The sequence below is a fragment of the Staurois parvus genome, unplaced genomic scaffold (genome assembly GCF_062004578.1).
Source record: "Staurois parvus isolate SC_StPar_1 unplaced genomic scaffold, SC_StPar_1.0 ptg000586l, whole genome shotgun sequence".
NCBI classification, from domain to species: Eukaryota; Metazoa; Chordata; class Amphibia; order Anura; family Ranidae; genus Staurois; species Staurois parvus.
The window spans coordinates 3,410,197-3,429,156 of record NW_028318382.1 but is presented as its reverse complement, the minus strand read 5'-3'; the positions used below and the strand labels follow the sequence as shown (position 1 = coordinate 3,429,156).

The 18,960-nt window shown below is 40.8% G+C and overlaps 1 protein-coding gene across 1 annotated transcript in view; it reads right to left on the bottom strand.

The window, feature by feature from the left end:
- Nucleotides 1-999: 999 nt before the first annotated feature.
- The window catches only part of STAMBP (STAM binding protein), a 29,149-nt gene continuing 11,188 nt past the window's right edge, over nt 1,000-18,960 (bottom strand). Inside the window, exons 3-10 of the mRNA XM_089692473.1 lie at nt 16,961-17,036; nt 16,787-16,882; nt 16,368-16,704; nt 13,463-13,587; nt 9,102-9,239; nt 7,548-7,660; nt 5,924-6,023; nt 1,000-1,843 (exon numbers count right to left, since the gene is read on the bottom strand). Coding sequence (XP_089548599.1) covers nt 1,787-1,843; nt 5,924-6,023; nt 7,548-7,660; nt 9,102-9,239; nt 13,463-13,587; nt 16,368-16,704; nt 16,787-16,882; nt 16,961-17,036 — 1,042 coding nt within the window. The 3' untranslated portion in view covers nt 1,000-1,786. The remainder of the gene's footprint in view (nt 1,844-5,923; nt 6,024-7,547; nt 7,661-9,101; nt 9,240-13,462; nt 13,588-16,367; nt 16,705-16,786; nt 16,883-16,960; nt 17,037-18,960) is intronic.

Below are 18,960 nucleotides of genomic sequence, written 5' to 3'. Positions count from 1 at the left end.
AGGAGTAATTACAACCTAGAATAACCTCTTTGGTGTCAAATTGGACTCCAACCCCCTCACCTGTATACTAGGTTATTATAACTCTATGACCCCTATGGACGGCTACATGACCCTTGTAGTTACAAGATCACTCTTGTAGCCCTGAAGTAGATATCTACTAACCTGTCCATGTTGAAAAACTTATAGTACTTGCAAAACACATTTAATAAATTTGTAGCTATGTGGTCCCAATGGATCTATGTGATGTGCCCATCTATTGCTTGACAGCTGGGATTTCTGGCCATTGCTGTACTGATTGCCACTATGCTTTCCTATATGCTGTATGTTTTCTAGAATTGTTCAATGTCCAATGATTTTGAGTTGTATTTTGTTCACTACATTTTTTCTTGCTCATCTGTCGTGCGTGCCAGATTTTTTTCACTTACAGAGTAATGTGGAGATAATTATTTTTTTCTTTTAAATAAAATGAGATTAAAAAAATGAGTTGTCCTGCGAGGGTTAAAATAAACAACCATTCCCCACTGAAATACTCACCAAACACCTATAGACTCAAAGCTCCGCAATACAGTACCCGTTCTCATCCAGGTTGAAATATGCCCACCTTTATCCAACCAACTTCCTGTGGATATGTCATAGTTCTGCAAAAAATGGGGCCACATCATTATGCGTAGCCATCCTTGCAGCCTTCAGAACCTGCAACGATATGTGAACGGACCAAATACTGCAGGATTTAGAGTATGCAGGTTGTCATTTGAGAATAATAAAAATGTATTTGAAGCTGAAGTTAGGCTTTAAATATTCTTTATCCTGAGTCATAATGTACCAGAAACATGTGAAACTAAAATCTGGCTGCTACAGCTAACTTCGGTCTGTTTCCTTCTAGGCAAATGGGAAACCTGTCCTCAACCTTGTCATATAGTCTATAGCTGGACACTCTCCAACACCACATCCATCAATGCAAGTTATGTGACAATAATTCAAACACTAAACACACTCAAGGAGCATTGAAAATATTTACTGCTGCTAGAAAATAAATGTTATACAGTATTATTATTTTTTTTTCTTTTTTATCAACAGATATATATTCTGGTATTTTTTTTTAGGAAAGGGATCAAATAAATTAAAGTATGTACAAATTTTCTATTAATAAAATAACATCTCAGACATTTGAATGACGACAGCTTGAAATCAAAGCTCTTGCTTGAAAGTCAATTGAAGCCAGGGTATAAAAACAATTTGTATAATTCAGTGGAATCAACAGCCCCAAAATTACTATGAAAAAGGAACTCATTGCAAACTGTAGCACCAAAATGAGTCATATGCTGTTATGTTTAAAGAGAAAAATAAAATTCAACCAAGCGCCTTGGGCTTTATTTAATAAACTCAAAGAACAATATACAGAAAGCAGCACCCCACAGCAACCAAAAAGAAACAAGCTTCCAATGATTTGTATAATTTAAAAGGTGCTGGATGATGCCTTCTGCATACCACTGGTCTTTGTACCTTAATATTAAATAGGCCTATTAGTGATGCAAGCTGGTTTCATAGTTACTGTGCAGCCCAGAACACGTAGTAAAGCCATTTCTACTTTATGAAGTCGGGAGAGCATTCTAGGAAGCAGAAGCTAGTTCTGAATGGCCACAATCTCCATAGTGCAGACAAATAAATTGTCTCTTCTAGTACAGTTCATCCCTACAAATTGCTCTTTACAGAATTTAATGGCAATCTGGCAAGTCAGGAGTTACAGTGTGAAAAGGAGTGTTATTTGGCATACATCTTGCAGAAGTTATCGCAGGTCCATGACGACAACATCCTGGTCACAGATTGTAGTATGACTGGTGGCCTGTAGAGAGAGATATATTATGGTGGAAAATGTTAAAAAAACTGAACACTAGGAGGATACACACAAATTATTCCAGCTCTAATGATTTATACATCATTAAATGTATTTCTAGATGCAAGCAGTCCCTGCACAGCACAACTGGAGTGGGAGGGGAAGGGTCCGAACAAGGAGCTAATTAGTTAATGTGCTTACAGGAAGCATGCTAAACAGGAAGGGTAAGCAGAGTGACATGACCGATGAGCTCATCACTGTGCTGCTTCTCCTTTCAAGGTCCAGTCACAGACTAGAGCATGCCCAGCATGACCTTGAAGAAAGCATACAGGTGGTGCAAACACCTAGCGCTTTATCCAAGATTTATTAAAAAGTGTAAAAAGACAAAAGACATACTCAAACATATCACATATATAAAGCCTATAAGGCCACAGAGATGGCTGCAAGGATGGCAGTGTCCAACTGGTGGTGCAGTCGGCCTGCTGACATGTTTCGGGGACGAATCCTTTTCCTCCAAGCTATGACCAACCTGGGTTGGAGCCTTACTTTATATGTAACCAGTAATGCCTATAACGAAGCCCCTCCCCTCAAACTCAGAGGAGGAGGGGATCATGGGAGTTAGTTGAAGCAACGTATGCAGAGAATATATACAGTCAGGTCCATAAATATTGATACATCGACACAGTTCTAACATTTCTGGCTCTATACACCACCACAATGGATTTTAAATGAAACTTTACAAGATGTGCTTTAACTGCAGACTGTCAGCTTTAATTTGAGGGTATTTATATCCAAATCAGGTGAACGGTGTAGGAGTTACAACAGTTTGCATATGTGCCTTCCACTTGTTAAGGGACCAAAAGTAATGGGACAATTGGCTTCTCAGCTGTTCCATGGCCAGGTGTGTGTTATTCCCTCATTATCCCAATTACAATGAGCAGATAAAAAGGTCCAGAGTTCATTTCAAGTGTGCTATTTGCATTTGGAATCTGTTGCTGTCAACTCTCAAGATGAGATCCAAAGAGCTGTCACTATCAGTGAAGCAAGCCATCATTAGGCTGAAAAAACAAAATAAACCATCAGAGAGATAGCAAAAACATTAGGCGTGGCCAAAACAACTGTTTGGAACATTCTTAAAAAGAAGGAACGCACCGGTGAGCTCAGCAACACCAAAAGACCCAGAAGACCACGGAAAACAACTGTGGTGGATGACCGAAGAATTCTTTCCCTGGTGAAGAAAACACCCTTCACAACAGTTGGCCAGATCAAGAACACTCTCTAGGAGGTAGGTGTATGTGTGTCAAAGTCAACAACCAAGAGAAGACTTCACCAGAGTGAATACAGAGGGTTCACCACAAGATGTAAACCATTGGTGAGCCTCAAAAACAGGAAGGCCAGATTAGAGTTTGCCAAACGACATCTAAAAAAGCCTTCACAGTTCTGGAACAACATCCTATGGACAGATGAGACCAAGATCAACTTGTACCAGAGTGATGGGAAGAGAAGAGTATGGAGAAGGAAAGGAACTGCTCATGATCTTAAGCATACCACCTCATCAGTGAAGCATGGTGGTGGTAGTGTCATGGCGTGGGCATGTATGGCTGCCAATGGAACTGGTTCTCTTGTATTTATTGATGATGTGACTGCTGACAAAAGCAGCAGGATGAATTCTGAAGTGTTTCGGGCAATATTATCTGCTCATATTCAGCCAAATGCTTCAGAACTCATTGGATGCCGCTTCACAGTGCAGATGGACAATGACCCAAAGCATACAACAAAAGCAACCAAAGAGTTTTTTAAGGGAAAGAAGTGGAATGTTATGCAATGGCCAAGTCAATCACCTGACCTGAATTCGATTGAGCATGCATTTCACTTGCTGAAGACAAAACTGAAGGGAAAATGCCCCAAGAACAAAGCAGGAACTGAAGACAGTTACAGTAGAGGCCTGGCAGAGCATCACCAGGGATGAAACCCAGCGTCTGGTGATGTCTATGCATTCCAGACTTCAGGCTGTAATTGACTGCAAAGGATTTGCAACCAAGTATTAAAAAGTGAAAGTTTGATTTATGATTATTATTCTGTCCCATTACTTTTGGTCCCTTAACAAGTGGGAGGCACATATGCAAACTGTTGTAATTCCTACACCGTTCACCTGATTTGGATGTAAATACCCTCAAATTAAAGCGGACAGTCTGCAGTTAAAGCACATCTTGTTTGTTTCATTTAAAATCCATTGTGGTGGTGTATAGAGCCAAAAATGTTAGAATTGTTTGATGTCCCAATATTTATGGACCTGACTGTAAATGGTGCAAATGTAAATATAAATGTATAAAACACATAAGTACAAATAAATCAATATTAAAAACCATAGAATGGTGATATAGTAAAAACCTGCATACCTGACAAACCATTAAATAAAATCTGTTGAAAGCTTTAAATTATATTGAAAACAACACCATGCTACCACAGATCTGGACCTATATCATGTGCAAACATGCCATGGTGTGTGTGAGAAACGGAGTGGATCTGTATGTACCTACATTGGGAAAACTGGGAAAATGACAAAATGGCCACCGGATCGCACGCCATAATGGTTGTGCCCTCTAACGGCCGGATGTGACTAACCGGAAGTGCGTCATGAGGATGCCACATCCGGTGCTACCAAAAATAAGACCGCTGGAGCGCAATAGGGCAATTGTGCGCTTCCTAGATGAAACTGGAAATGCGTCATAACAACGCCATGTCCAGTGTGGACTTGGTATGCTGGAGCACATTAATAATTGTTGTAAGAGAGAAGAGGGCTAAAAAGAAAATGTCAAAAGAATGGTGAAATGGGAAAATCAGTGGTACAATGAAAAGATGAAAAATGTATATATGAAAAAAAGAGATGAAAAATAATAAAATAAAAATAATAATGAAAAAAAAAAAAAAGGAAAAATTTAAGCCAGGCAAATGTATAACAATGATAGGATGACATAAATAAATATTGACAGCTAAATGCTGATAGTGTGGCCTGATTTCATCCTATAAGAGGAGGTTGAAAATATTGTAATGGGCAACATTTTTTTTTAAATTTATTATTATTTTTCATCTTTTCATTGAACCACTGATTTCCCATTTCACCATTCTTTTGACATTTTCTTTTAGCCCCCTTCTCTTTTACAACAATTATTAATGTGCTCCAGCATACCAAGTCCACACCGGACATGGCGTCGTTATGACGCATTTCCGGTTTCATCTAGGAAGCGCACGATCGCCCTGGTGCACTCCAGCGGTCTATTTTTGGTAGCACTGGATGTGGCGTCATCATGATGTACTTCCGGTTAGTCACCTCCGGCCTTTGGAGTGCACAACCATTATGGTGTGTGTTCCGGCGTCATTTTCCCAATGTAGGTACACACAGATCCATTCCATTTCACACACACCATGGCATTTCTGCACATGATATAGGCCCAGATCATTGAGGCACTGTGGTAGTATGTTGTTGTTTTCAATATAAATTATAGCTTTCAACAGATTTTGTTTGCCAGGTATACAGGTTTTTACTATATCACCATTATATGGTTTTTAATATTTATTTCTTTGTACTTTGTTTATATCTATATATTTATATTTACATTTGCATGTGATCAGCACAGGGCCACTCTCCCATGAAAAAACCCCCCAAAAACCTCTCTAGCAATACACACTAAACTGAGCATGTGCAGAGTGTCTCCACATGATGTGTCATATCAGGAGATGAGGACGACACTGGAAGAAGTCAGGATCAAACAGCATTTTTACACAATGCAGAGGATAAACCCCTTAGGTTCCACAGTGAGTATAACAAGCATGCTTTACTGCATATACAGACTGATTTTACTGTTGTGGGTTTAGTAACACATTAACATTTAAAAATAGCCTGATGCTCAGCTAACATAGTGTCACCTAGTGGACAGATTGTAGATTGCATGCAGATATAAGACAAGAAAACAATTGCATCCACATAAATTGGGATTCTATCCCGACAAACTAAACCAATGCAATAAGCCAAGCTGGTAGACTCAGGCAATGGTCTACAGCTGCATCATTTATTCAGGGAACACTTACACAAAATAGGGGAGGGTCTTTACAGTGTGGATGGAATCCTTTCTGTCGACATTCACCAACCTCCTTCATGCCATAGTCTGTTAGCCTGAAAATGCCCGTTCTAGAAAAATCAAACATGAATCAGCATCTTCATATGAACAGTTGTGCAGTGCCAGAATACATGAATCAAGGGCAGTGTGGAAGTGAACTCAATGAAAGGATGTGTAGGCAAAATATGAAAGGTGTCTTAGGAGCCAAGAGGTTTAACATCACATCCATGAATAAGTGCATCACAGTTCTTCACTCCTCTCGGTCTCTATATTTGCATCCGGTTATTCTGACCACAGCGGTATTCAGAGATTATACATAATACTGACAAACTCAATGACAGGAAAGGTGAAGCAGGCAGAAAAATACAGCAGTATAAGTCATGCAGGAACAGGGAGTTGTCTAGGATTAGTTCACATAATGCCTGTTTATTATGACTTCATGATCCTCAATATTCAACAAGTTTCAGTATATACTGCGTAGTAAGAATAGCAGAAGAAAACCCCCACTATTTTCTGTTTCTGCCTGGGTCCCTTTAAGCTCTCCTTATTCCTGGTATTTTATTAATACTAATTAAATAAAAAAATTGTAAATTCAGATTTTCAGAATGTATTTTTGTTCATTCCAGAATGGCAACGAAAAAGGTTTAACTGGAGTTGAATAGGAAAAGATCAGAACTGCTATAAGGATTTTATCAACATTGGGGCCCTGTGGAAGCAGATTTCCTCTCACTCTTTACCAATGCAAAAAGAAAAAAAAAAAAAAAAAAAAAAAAAAACAGATTGCAGGGTTGCTAACCCTTCTCACTCTTCCCCAGTCTATCCCAAAACAAAAAAGAAGGAAGAAAGAAGAAGCTACTTTGAAAAATATTCGCCGAGTGCATTTAAACAGGAACCACCCCTAATTTGTAAAAGACTGCGAGCAGGAAGCTCTTTATTGCAGAGGAGACATGGCCAAAAACCCAGAACAGGAGAAGATCAAAGCAGCCAAATATGGGGTGCAACTGTTGCATTGCTGGAAGGTGGAGGGGAGTATTTCCAGGAGTTTAGTTCCATTATAATGGTGCCCTGATAGTACTGTAAGCCTCTAGGAAAAAAGACCAATACTAGCTACACGCAAGCCAGATTAAAAAGGCTGATCAGATCAATAATATGTACCAAAAGTGTAGTGCGAGGCTCTAGCTGACTGGATATACTTTGGATGACCCTCCAACTACGTAGTTTAAAAATTGCCTGACATGGTAAATTGGATGGGACTAGCTCCCAATCATGTGACCACCGTGACAGTGAATCACAGTAATCATATGTTCAGCCAGTCCTCTGCCCTCCGCCCCGTGGGTTTAAAGGGACTCCTGGGTGGGAAGGTGGCGAAGACAATATAGGAACTACATCTCAGGGAAAATACTGCCGTTTTCATTCTAAATGAAAGAAAAGAAAGTTCTATACATAGACCCCTTGGAGAGTATGTATTGAACCGAAAGGTTATCCAATGTTTATTTCATGCTGAAATTAATTGAGCCTTGTGTTAGTTTGCTGAATGCCTCCCATGACAGTGACAGGCTAGTAAAATAAAATGCTAATTTAAAAGTGGTACCCACTCATTGAATTTTGGAGAGCAGACAATGGCAATGGACTCTGGAAGCATCATCTGATAGGAGCAATGAGTGTGCAGGTCCACACTGGACAGGAAGGCAGTCTGTGTTGGGTGGGTCTGTGGAAAAAAAATCAATTGAACTGTTAAATTGACTAGTCAGACAGATTTAGCAGGCATGGTTAAGTTTTAGTTTCCAGGCCTCTACATAACATGTTTTGTACATCTCTGCAATACATGCACATTTTTCAATGTTTAATCCCTTTAAAGCAGAACTCCGGGAAATGAACATGTTTCTTAAGCCTCTCTCTCCAGCTCCATGATGTGAATTGGCAAGTCCCTGAACTGGAACAGATATATGGTACTTATTCTAGTCTGACTGAGCATGTCCTGAAACAAGATTATGAATACCGGCTCTGGCACCTACACTTTAGGAAATGAACAAGTAACTGATAGCAGCTACCAAATTTCTGTCATAACAGGTGCCCTTTAGTTAACAGACAACACATCCAAAGACTAAAGGGCTCAATTTACAAAACAGTGGTACACAGCCGTACAGTGGGCATACCTACCTGGCTACTTACAAAAAAAAAAAAATAATTCCTGGGCATAAGTAAGCCAGGTGATGTGCCCGATGAGGTGATCTGTCAAGTCATGTGAGCAGTCTCTCAAACACACTGCAGTATTAGGCATAAAGAACTCCATGGGACACTGCAGGGTGCACACAATAGCTTGCAGCAGGGAACACTGTTGTGCCTAGTGGAATGCAGTATCTGTTTTCCATTTTATTGTGACATTGCGCATTACTGAATCACCTATGAAAAAACCTACAGATTTTAGGAGAGGGAAGTTTTTCTTAAATACCCAGATGAAATAATGTTTGTCAGTTTTTGTCTCTTTAATATTTTATTGTTATAAGTCGCTCTCAGTGTTTCAGAAGTGTATTGTGTTTTTTTGTACTTTTGTAATCATTGTACTGAATACATCTATGGATTGCTTGTGATTACATTAAAAAAGAAAAAAAAAAAAACACAACTTATACTTAGCTTGTGACTTGTTACACTGATATATCTATCTGCTATGCAGAGATTTGAAACAGCTTCGAATGCCAGACAAGTAGTAGAGATCTCAACTGGGTGTTTTCAAGTAATGTACAAACAACAACTCTCTAATACTGATGATACACATTTTGCCAAACTGAGACTTTAGTATACAAATCTTTATTTTCCAAAATTTTTAACCCATTCAAATGAGATTTAAAAAGTTCAGTCACATGGCTGAAATAAAGATTCTTATCTTTGTGTTAAAGCTTTGTAAATTAAGCCCATGTTATTTTAATTTAAACTGCTCTCTTAATAAATAAAGGGTAATTATGTGTCGCTTATCCCCCTTAAACCTTTTAATTTAAAATTTCCTTGATTTTTGTGTGATAAGGGCAGGAAACAGTAGTAAGGGATTCAGTTCATGGTTTGTGGGTCTGTACTGTGGATATCAGACTAAGAATTACAAAACCCCAAAACACAGCAGAGTAGAGGCAGAAAGCTTTTGTATGGTGACATACATGTATCCATCCCAGTGTTATAAGCCCATGCTGGTCCTGAATCAAGAACAGGTCTTCCTCGTTCTCAGTGTTACAATAATCGGGACCACCACACTGTTTAGGCACAATGACGTGAGTGATGGTAAATTCATTCCGCATCTAGAAAAAGATAAGGGATCAGGTTAGGAAAATTTATGAAAAATGATTAGGGAATTTTTATAAATCATTAGAAGGAAAATGGAGAATGTTTGCAAAAGGAAAAATATATAATATTTACTCACATTTTAAGCTGTGTAGAAAGCATGAAAGCTAGAAGCCAATTGGTTGCTTTGGCCAACAGCATCACTGAGACAGAACTTGTCTCAGAAACTTATTATTCCTCCCTAGGTGTTTAACCTCTTCCACACAGGGCACTTTTACCCCCTTCCTGCCCAGGCCAATTTTCAGGCTTCAGCGCCGTCACACTTTGAATGACAATTGCACGATCATACAACATTGTACCCAAACTAAAATTTTATAATTTTCTTAACACAACTAGAGCTTTATTTTGGGGGTATTTAGTCACCGCCGGGATTTTTATTTTTTGCAAAATTAACAAAAAAAGACCGAAAATTTTGAAAAAAAAAAACCAAAAACAAGTTTTTCTTTGTTTCTGTTATAAAAGTTTGCAAATAAATAATTGTTCTTCATAAATTTAGGCCAAGATGAATTCTGCTACATGTCTTTGGTGAAAATAACCCAAATTAGGATGTATTCTTTAGTTTGGATATATCTGAATATTGGGATATATCTGAATATTGATCAATCCTGAAGTACTGACAGCCAATCTATTTTCTTGAGGTCCAAGAATGTCAGAACAGTACAGATATCCTCCAAATGACCCCTTTTTGCAGAGTAGACAGTCCGACGTACTTCATAAGAGGCATGGCGAGTTTTTTGAAGTTGTATTTTTTTTGTCATAATTTTTCGGATAATTAAAAAAATTATTTTCACTATTTTTTTTACATACTGTCACCAGTGTAGTACAGCATCATCATATAACTGGCATGGCAGTGATCAGGGACACTGACTGGTGACAGTATGAAAAAAAATATAAATTTTTAAAAAATTTTTTTCTTTTTAAGATTTTTTTTCATATTTCACTATGACCAAAGTAGTACAATGTTACCATAGTAATAACATTGTACTACTTTGGGGAAGTGAGCAGTATTTTTTTTTTTAATACAACTGTCACGTGACCTGTGATTGGTCACAGCAGGTCACATGGTACCGGCAATGGGGCCGGTACTCAGATCTGTCATTGGCCGTGTCTGAGATACACGGTTGGTGACAGATCGCGCCGCTGCGCGGCTCTGCAGGCACGCAAACCCGAAAGGACGCCATATGGCATCCACCTGGAAAAGGTGAGAGTTTTTGCCGGCCACCATTTGGCCATAGGCCGGACGGGAAGAGGTTAAAATATCTGTACTTTAAAACCGAACTTGATAATTTTAGTTACTTTTCAAATCCCAATTGCTTCCACACTTTCTCTTCCTTGTTTCCAAGCTGAAACTGGCCATATTGCAATATTGATATTGAACTGTAAGTTCCATTGGGAGCAATAACTTATGTGAATAGTTCAGGGTTTTCTATTTAGGCATTACATGAAAATAAATAACATATTAGGATTATTTTTAATTCCTTTTCTTGGAGTACACCACAGGACACAGAGGATTGCTGCCACTGAGTGAATGGACACTGGCCAGAAAAAAAAAAAAAAAAAAAAGAAAAAGAGCCATGAATCCCTGACCAGGCATAACCCCTCCCAGCTCAGCCAAGCCACAGGTAGCAAGTAAAGTGGAATAGACACTTGGGGAGGGATCTAGGTCTCCTGTAATGTATCTGCGATGAGGATTTTACAGGTAAACCAAAAATCCTAAAACAAAAACGAATTTGTGCGCTGCCAAATATTGTAAATAATTAAACCCCAGCTGCTGCAATCGCTATATATGGTTGTTCATAGGTAATAAAATATTATAAGAAAGGAAATTGTGTTGCCCTGCAGTTAATACTAATTAGTCATGTGTAGTCAAACACACACACACATTCTAGCAGATTCAGGTCTGGGCTCTTGCTGGGCCATTCCAAAACTTTAATCTTCTTCCATTCCTTTGTTGATTTGGATGTATGCTTGTTCAGCTTTCTAGCAGAAGCCTGAAGGGTTTGTGGCAATATTGACTAGTATTTGTATTTCAATGGTTTTTATTAATTTTAAACAGTATAAAACAGAGGCAACAAAACACGCCCACGCAGGGGCTATCAATTGCACCGATAGATTGACTAGTATTTGGAACTGTTCAGAATTCCCTCTACCTTGACTAAGGCCCCAGTTCCAGCTGAAGGAGAATAGCCTCAAAGCATGATGCTGCCACCACCATGCTTCACTGTGGGTATGGTATTCTTTTGGTGATGTGCAGTGTTGTATTTGCGCCAAACATATCTTTTGGAATTATGTTCAAAAAGTTCAACCTTGGTTTCATCAGACCATAACACACTTCCCACATGCTTGTGGGAGACTTCAGATGTGTTTTTGAAAAATTTAGCCAGGCTTGGATGTTTTTCTTTGGAAGAAAAGGCTTCCATCTTGCCACTCTACCCCATAGCCTCTCTTATAAACCAAAAATATTGGATCCCATGACAGCAAAATTTGGGCGATCTAGAAGAGGCCACAGCTTGTCTGCCAAGAGATCCACAATGTCTGCATACCATATTCTTCTTGGCCAAGCGGGTGCTATCAGTATCACCAGAATGCCCTCCAGGTTTATCCTGCACAACAGACCAGGAAGAAGCTGAAGTGTAGGAAAGGCATAAAGCAGAGAAAACGGATTCCAACGAGTCACTAGGGCATTTATCACTGCACTGAAAATGGACTTTGGTTTTGGGTCCTTATGGCCACCAAAAATTCCCCATGACTTTTGAGGGAAGAGTAGTCTGACAACAGCAAAGGTTAGTGTGCACCACATTTGCAGGGAAGCCCACCGTGGTCTCCTGTGTCCGAGATAGCCCCGGACCCTGAGATTCCTCCTGGGGAAACTTGTCCACAGGATTCCCGATTCCCAGCAACTTCTGCTTTCCGAGGAATTTCCTCCAGCGCCTCAACTTTCCTAAAGGAGAAGGGGGAAGGCTTATTCCAACAATTGTATTCCAGGTCAGTGAGAACCCTCGAGAGCTGATCACGCAGTCCAGTTATGGCTGAAAAAATTGCTCCCTTGATGCAAAGGATGTGAAGGATTGTGCCCCTGAAACAGTCAAAAAACCAGAAAAGGACAGGAATTCAGAACTAATCCGACCTTTAGGATCTATACTGCAAGGAGAACTACGTAGGGGGTTCTCCCTACCTAGTAAAGGGAATTGCGGGCCCAGCCCATCATCCTCCCCCACAGCTCACTGCCTTTGCGAGGCCATGGCTTGTTGAGGTTTAAACAGGCCTCTGAATCCCAGAGGGAAGCAGCCACCCAGGTGAAAGGAGAGTGTTGGCCTAAGCCAAAATGCCTATGTGGCTGTCACCTCCTCCCCCCCCAAAAAATATCCCAATACTTGCGGTGCTTGGATGAAAAAGCAGCATTTCTGCTGTGCGTGGCTGTAGGCAGATGCTGAATAGGCAAACAGTTTGTGCAGTTGCAGCCTGGTACCCCCATGCTTTGTCGCTCAGGTGCTGCAAAGCGCATGTACTATGCCCAAGGACTGAGGGAAAATGGAGCCTGCACTTGCGCAGACATCATCACACCTTGCTGGACTGCCCTTTGTTGTACCACCACTGCTGTAAACTTGCCAGAAAACGATCCGCTACACAGGGAACACTTTCAGGGGGAACTGCCGCATTGCTCTCTCAGAACACATAGGTACCCACCAGTCCTTAGTAGCAGAGCCGGCAGGCCCAATCTTAACCCATGATGGTGGGCGTGCCCCAAAGGGTTTTCAACGACTCAACTCCCCTCCCGGGTGATCACTGTCCTGGATCTGTAGAGCACCGGACCTGTAGAGCACCCTGGATACATTGTACACCAGAGATAAAGGACCAAAGGTTCCAGTGCCAACATTACAGTCTGCCTCCACTCTAGAATGCAGGTTCAGACATAGTCCCCCCCCTTGGTCTGCTGGTTGTAGCGATGCATCCAGACACAACCGACCAAGAGTATATGGAATGGAGTCGGTTATACAGGAGCAAAGTCAATGAAAGTTTTTCAGAGAAACACAGGGAGGCACACCTGTCACCTAAAAACACTAGTACAAAACTGAAGTTGGCAACATACCTCAAGTCTAAGTCCCCTGTGTCCTGTTATGTATAATTGAAGAGCATAACATAATTTAATTGAGGCAAGACAGTGACATCACAATCATACCAGCTTCCCACACAGGATGCCACAGGTCTCCACTGCTTTCTGTGTGTTCAGCTCTGCCAGTCTCAGAAACGTCACACATACATCTTCAGGAATCATGACATGGCGCAGTCCATCTGTGCCAGCAGCTGCAAAAAACAAAGAACCCCAAAATTGAGGGCACACAAATTAAATTTTTATGCTCCCGCTCTTCTTAAATCTGAACATTAGGCAAAGATAAAAAGATAAAATCAATACAGCTCTGTATTCATTAAAGCATATCTCCACCCAAAAACAAGATAAAAATATTAGCCCGTTAAAAGACAACAAATACAGCTTTTGTTGCACTATCCCCTTTCAATCCAGAGCTCTACCCCACAGTACTCCTTTTTCATACCAGGATGAAAATAGTCTAATGGCCAGCAATATTCAATCCACATCCTCTGAGCCCAGGTCATCCTGGACCTGCCACAGCCTGTGAATGGACAGTGACAGCAGAAGCAGCACAGTGATTAGCTCATCTGGCACTCTGCTTTCTCCTCCTAATAGCATGCACTAATAGTCAGCACATGAACAGATTGGTCCCTTCTCCTGCTTCTTCCGATAACATTCTAGCTCTGCTGAACAGAACTGCAAGCAGTAAATGCCAGGTCAAATTCATGTACATACCCTGCTGGCATTTAAAACCACATTTAATAATGTATTCATGTTTACAAAGGTGCATTAATTTGTGTTTTTTATATCTCAGGGGTGTGGAAATGTTTGAAAAAACTATTTGTCCATGGACTAAATCAGTGTCCCAATCTACTTGTCCCTCATGACAATCTCCTTGTCCAGATAAAAAAAAATTATTTTTTTTTTTAGCCAAAATCAGAGGCGATATTAGGAATGTTTTAAAAACAAAAGGGGTTTTATGGCGACTTAATGGTTTAATATTTTTAACATTGCGCTGTTTATCTCTTCCTCCCCTCCCTGCCTACCTGTCTCCAGCACCGCGGGGACTAGCAGGGAGCAGAGAGACCTTGCAGTGTAATGAGCACTGATTGGGTGCTTGTTAGGAAGGGGGAGTGTAGGGCTTATCCTTTATCCCTTTCTCTCCCAGAGACGTTTTTTGCATTTTTTTCACAAGATTAACAAAAAAATCATTATAGGCCTGAAGATTACACAAAACCCCCAAACATGATATATTTTCTGAAATCAGAAACCCTAGAGAATAAAATTGTGGTAGTTATATTACCACAAAATCCCAGTAACAAACACAAGTTAGTTAATTTTAGGGCATAAAGAAAAGCAATAAATTACCCTATTTTTTTGTAAAATATAAAAGATGAGGTTGCAGCGAGTAAATAGATATCCAACTTGTCAAACCTTAAATTTGCATGCACTAGCAAAATGGCAACGAACTTCAGTACCCTATATTTTCGATACGTGACACTTTCACAGATCCTTCTAGGTATAGTGTTATGGAGGATGTCTGGTGCTAGAATTATTGCTCTCATTTTGGCGCGCACGATGATATATAACGTGTATTGCAATCGACATTTTCATACGTAAGCGCCCCAGCATGTGCTTTTACACGTTTGTACGTGCGTATATGTGGGGGGAAGAATGTTATGTGCTTGGGTGTAACTTTCATTTTTTACAATTAAAAAAATAAAAAAACTTTTTTCTTCATCACATAGGGGACAATATGTGATTATTTTTGGTGACAGGTTCTCTTTATTGAGACATTCAAGGTCTAAAAGAGCCTGGATGTCTCCCCTCTGCTAGCCTGAATGTAATGCATTCTTTCCCAGCCTCAATTGGCGGGAATCTCTCAACGGGGACCGGGAAGTGACATAACATTACTTCCGGGTCAGGACAAGGGGAAGGGAGAGGACGTGTCTGCTCTCCTTCCTCCCCTCTAGTCGCCGGCGATGAGCTCTCGGGCCTGCAGATGGGTAAGCGGAGCCCGGGAGACACAAGCTGGCACTGTGTGGAAGCATTTGGGTCGGCAGCGCTGCCACCCCAATGTCTCCACCTGACAGGTGCAGGTGAGCCCTGCTGCTTGCCCGCAGCAGGGCTGAAGGTAAAAAAGAAAAAAAAAAAAAAAAAATCCCTGCCCGGCGCCTCGAACTACATGTCTCGGGCATCGGCCGATAGGAATTCAACATCTCTGTATCTGCCTGGAGATCAGCTTTAATACATCATTAAATGTAATTTTGTTAAATGCAAGCAGTCTCATTTACCTGAATTTGACTTGTTATCGGCCTCTTGCAGGTCTTGTATAGCAGAACCCTGAATCAGTGAGTGAGAAGCAACACAAGGAGAAAATAACTTGGTGCTTGTGATGCAGTACAAGGAGAATGCCAATAGGAGGAGTATGGTCTCAGTGTGTTGCTTCTTCTTTTACTGTGCAGTCACTAGGTGTGGGTGGGGAGCCTCAGCCTGGAATCACAATGTTGCAGTGCGTTAATGCATGCACATTAGGGTTTATTATGCTGTGCCTTAAAGGATAGGGTCACCTTTTGACAAAAAATAATGCACATTTTTTTGCAGGTAAAGAAAAAAAAAAGTGTGCATTTATTTTTTGTTGCAGGAGCCTGTAAAGAATTTCACCAGCGATTAGTAGATCGCTGGTGACATCCAGGTCTCCTGCAGACCTGTCAGTATATCCGCTTGCCTGTACGGGATGTACAGGCAAGCAGATATACTGACAGGAAGAATCAGTGAGCTACCACGGTGCTCCACAGTGCTGTGGTAATTCATTGAGAACTACAAGCAGCTGTAGGGACTTGTAGTTCATTCATTCACAGAACTCTGTGGGCAGGGCACGGCCGCAGAGAAAATATATTTCCACTGGAAGTTTTAAAATGTTAAAAACACCTCTGTTAAACCTTTCCTCCAATTTTTATACACTGTGATATAAAACAAAGTATTTCTTACTTACAGCCTTCATGAAGACTTGCTGGCTTCAAAGTCCTGTCTACAACAGGTGGTGGTGGTAGGACAGTATCATTTGTGGGGAGCCGTCCAATGGCAGGGGGCTCATTAACACCTGGGATGAGGGGTCCTCCAGACATCTTTGACCCCGAGGTGTCCGTTGAGAACTGATGTAGGATGCGAAGCCTCTCATTCTCCAGTTCTTTCTTTCGGATCATCTCCTCAAAGGCCTGGAACTGCTCCTGCTGTTCTTGCTGCTTTCTCATGAGCGCCACCCTCTCCCTCTCAGTTTCTAGCTGCTTCTGCAGAGCTGACCGGCGTGCACACTCCTCTTCCTCACATTTCTAGATGAACACCGCCAAACACCATCAGCTGCTATTCACCTTACCATGGGAACCATCCAAGAATATGTATTCTGTAACTCACCTTTCTCTCCAAGAACTCTGCATATTCTTTACCGTATCGCTTGTGCAGCTCTTTCTTGAGCTCCTCTGCCTTTGGGAAAGCTACTTCTTTTAGTTTCTACAAGAGAAAGGATACATTAAGTTCCATTCTACTAAATGCAGTAAATGAGCAATGTCTTCAGCCAGATCCACTCACCTTTAACGTTTCCTTCTTTTCTATAGCATTGGCAGTTTTGTAATCTCGATGCTTAGGAAGCTTTTCTATAAACAGCCTACAGAAAAAGAAGAAAACTATTCAGATTAGATTCAGATTTTAATCACTGAGCATCTTCCAAACACTAAGCAGAGCAAAGTGAAAAGTGTGTATACAGCCAAAAAACTTTTTCGTTTTAGATAGAATAGCAAATGGATAAAATTCCCATCAAGTAATTTTTTTGATACCTGTGTCCTACTGAGGACATTTCCCTTCATTTTCTGTTCTGGAGATTTAAAAGTAAATGAGAGGAATTCCCTCCAACTATCTTAGAAAGTGTCCCATTTGAAGGATTTACCCTGACCTCTTGCTGTGGTGAGAACTATACAATATTGGATTTCCCCTCACTTTGGTAAGTGGTCACCAGGACAATTTGATGGGTGAATCTAAACAGCGGTGACACAGAATAACAAAAACAACACTTTACTGAGGTTCTAACCCCTACCTAAAAACACACATTACATTTTAACCTTTAAATATACTTTTGGGAGACAATGAACCCATGAAGACCATCTTAAAAGTGTTACTAAACCCACAACAGTAAAATCAGCCTGTATACACAGTAAAGCATGCTATACTCACTGTGGAACCTAAGGGGTTAATCCTCTGCAGGATGTTTGACCCTGACTTCTCTGATCCTCCCCTTCTTCCAGTGTCCCTCTCTTATTGTCTAATAAGACATATCATGTGGAGACACTGCACATGCTCAATTTGGTGTGTATTGCTAGAGGGTTTTTTTTTTTCTTGGGAGAGTGCAGGTGATCAGCACAAGGCCAATCAGTACTGCCCATAAAGGGTCAGAGGTTCTGCATCCTCCAAGAATAAACTCCTCCTACAAGCTTTAACTGGTGCTCTGCTGAACACTGACAGAAGTCACAAGACTGCTTTAACTGCTGATGAGAAATGGTATTTAGCAGTTTATATTGACTAAACTAATTGCAATTCCATGTTCTGTGTACTGTTGGAGACCAGATCTAGTGAATGCAGGATCCTGGGTTTAGTAACACTAAGTGTGTGGAAGCAACTGGAGGCTTACATTGGGGTTTCCAGGACCTGGTCTTCACACACTCCATTATGGGTTAATCCCAGACTACCACATTTGCACTCTATCCAGGACCCAATTATCTGGGCGCAATATGGAGTTAAAACACTCCAGGACATAATCTCAGGGGGCTACTTATTATCCTTTGATGGACTTAAAGCTATTTACCAGTTGCCCAATAAAATGCTCTTTCGCTACTTACAGCTCAGACACGCTGCCAAAGCCCAATTCACCTTTCCCCTGCATTTGATATCACATTAAGTGGAATCACTCTTGTCCACTGAACAACTAGACAAACTGCTATTGGCCCTCTACCGCTGTATTTCCCAAACTGACACTTCTACAGTATCCTGCTTGTATGATATCTGGTATGGGGATATACCCATCCTAACCGACGGGGACTGGGAAGAGGGCACTCAGCAATATCTCCCTCTCATGATATCAGCAAGGGAAAGATGGATTCAACTAAAATTCCTTCATAGAGTGTATTACTCCCCCCAGAGACCAGACCATCTTCTATTTATGCTACAGAAGATCTTATCTGCCCCAAGTGCCAGGCCTCGGTGGGCACATTCATACACATGGTTTGGGCCTGCTCTAAACTACAAATTTTCTGGGGGATGGCAGCATCTGAAGTGGGTGCAGTAAGTGGCCTGACCATACCTATGGATCCACTAATGCTGTTACTGGGGATATGTGACACCACACACCATACTAAACTATTTGTTTTATGCCTTTTATTATGCCAGAAAAGCTATCCTCCTTAAGTGGAAAGTGTCACATCCTCCTTCGATAGCCCAATGGCGTACCCTAATAGCAACGTGCTTACATTACATAAACTCGCATATCTATGCCGCAACTGTCCTAAACAATTCCATTAGATCTGGTCTGCATGGAAAAG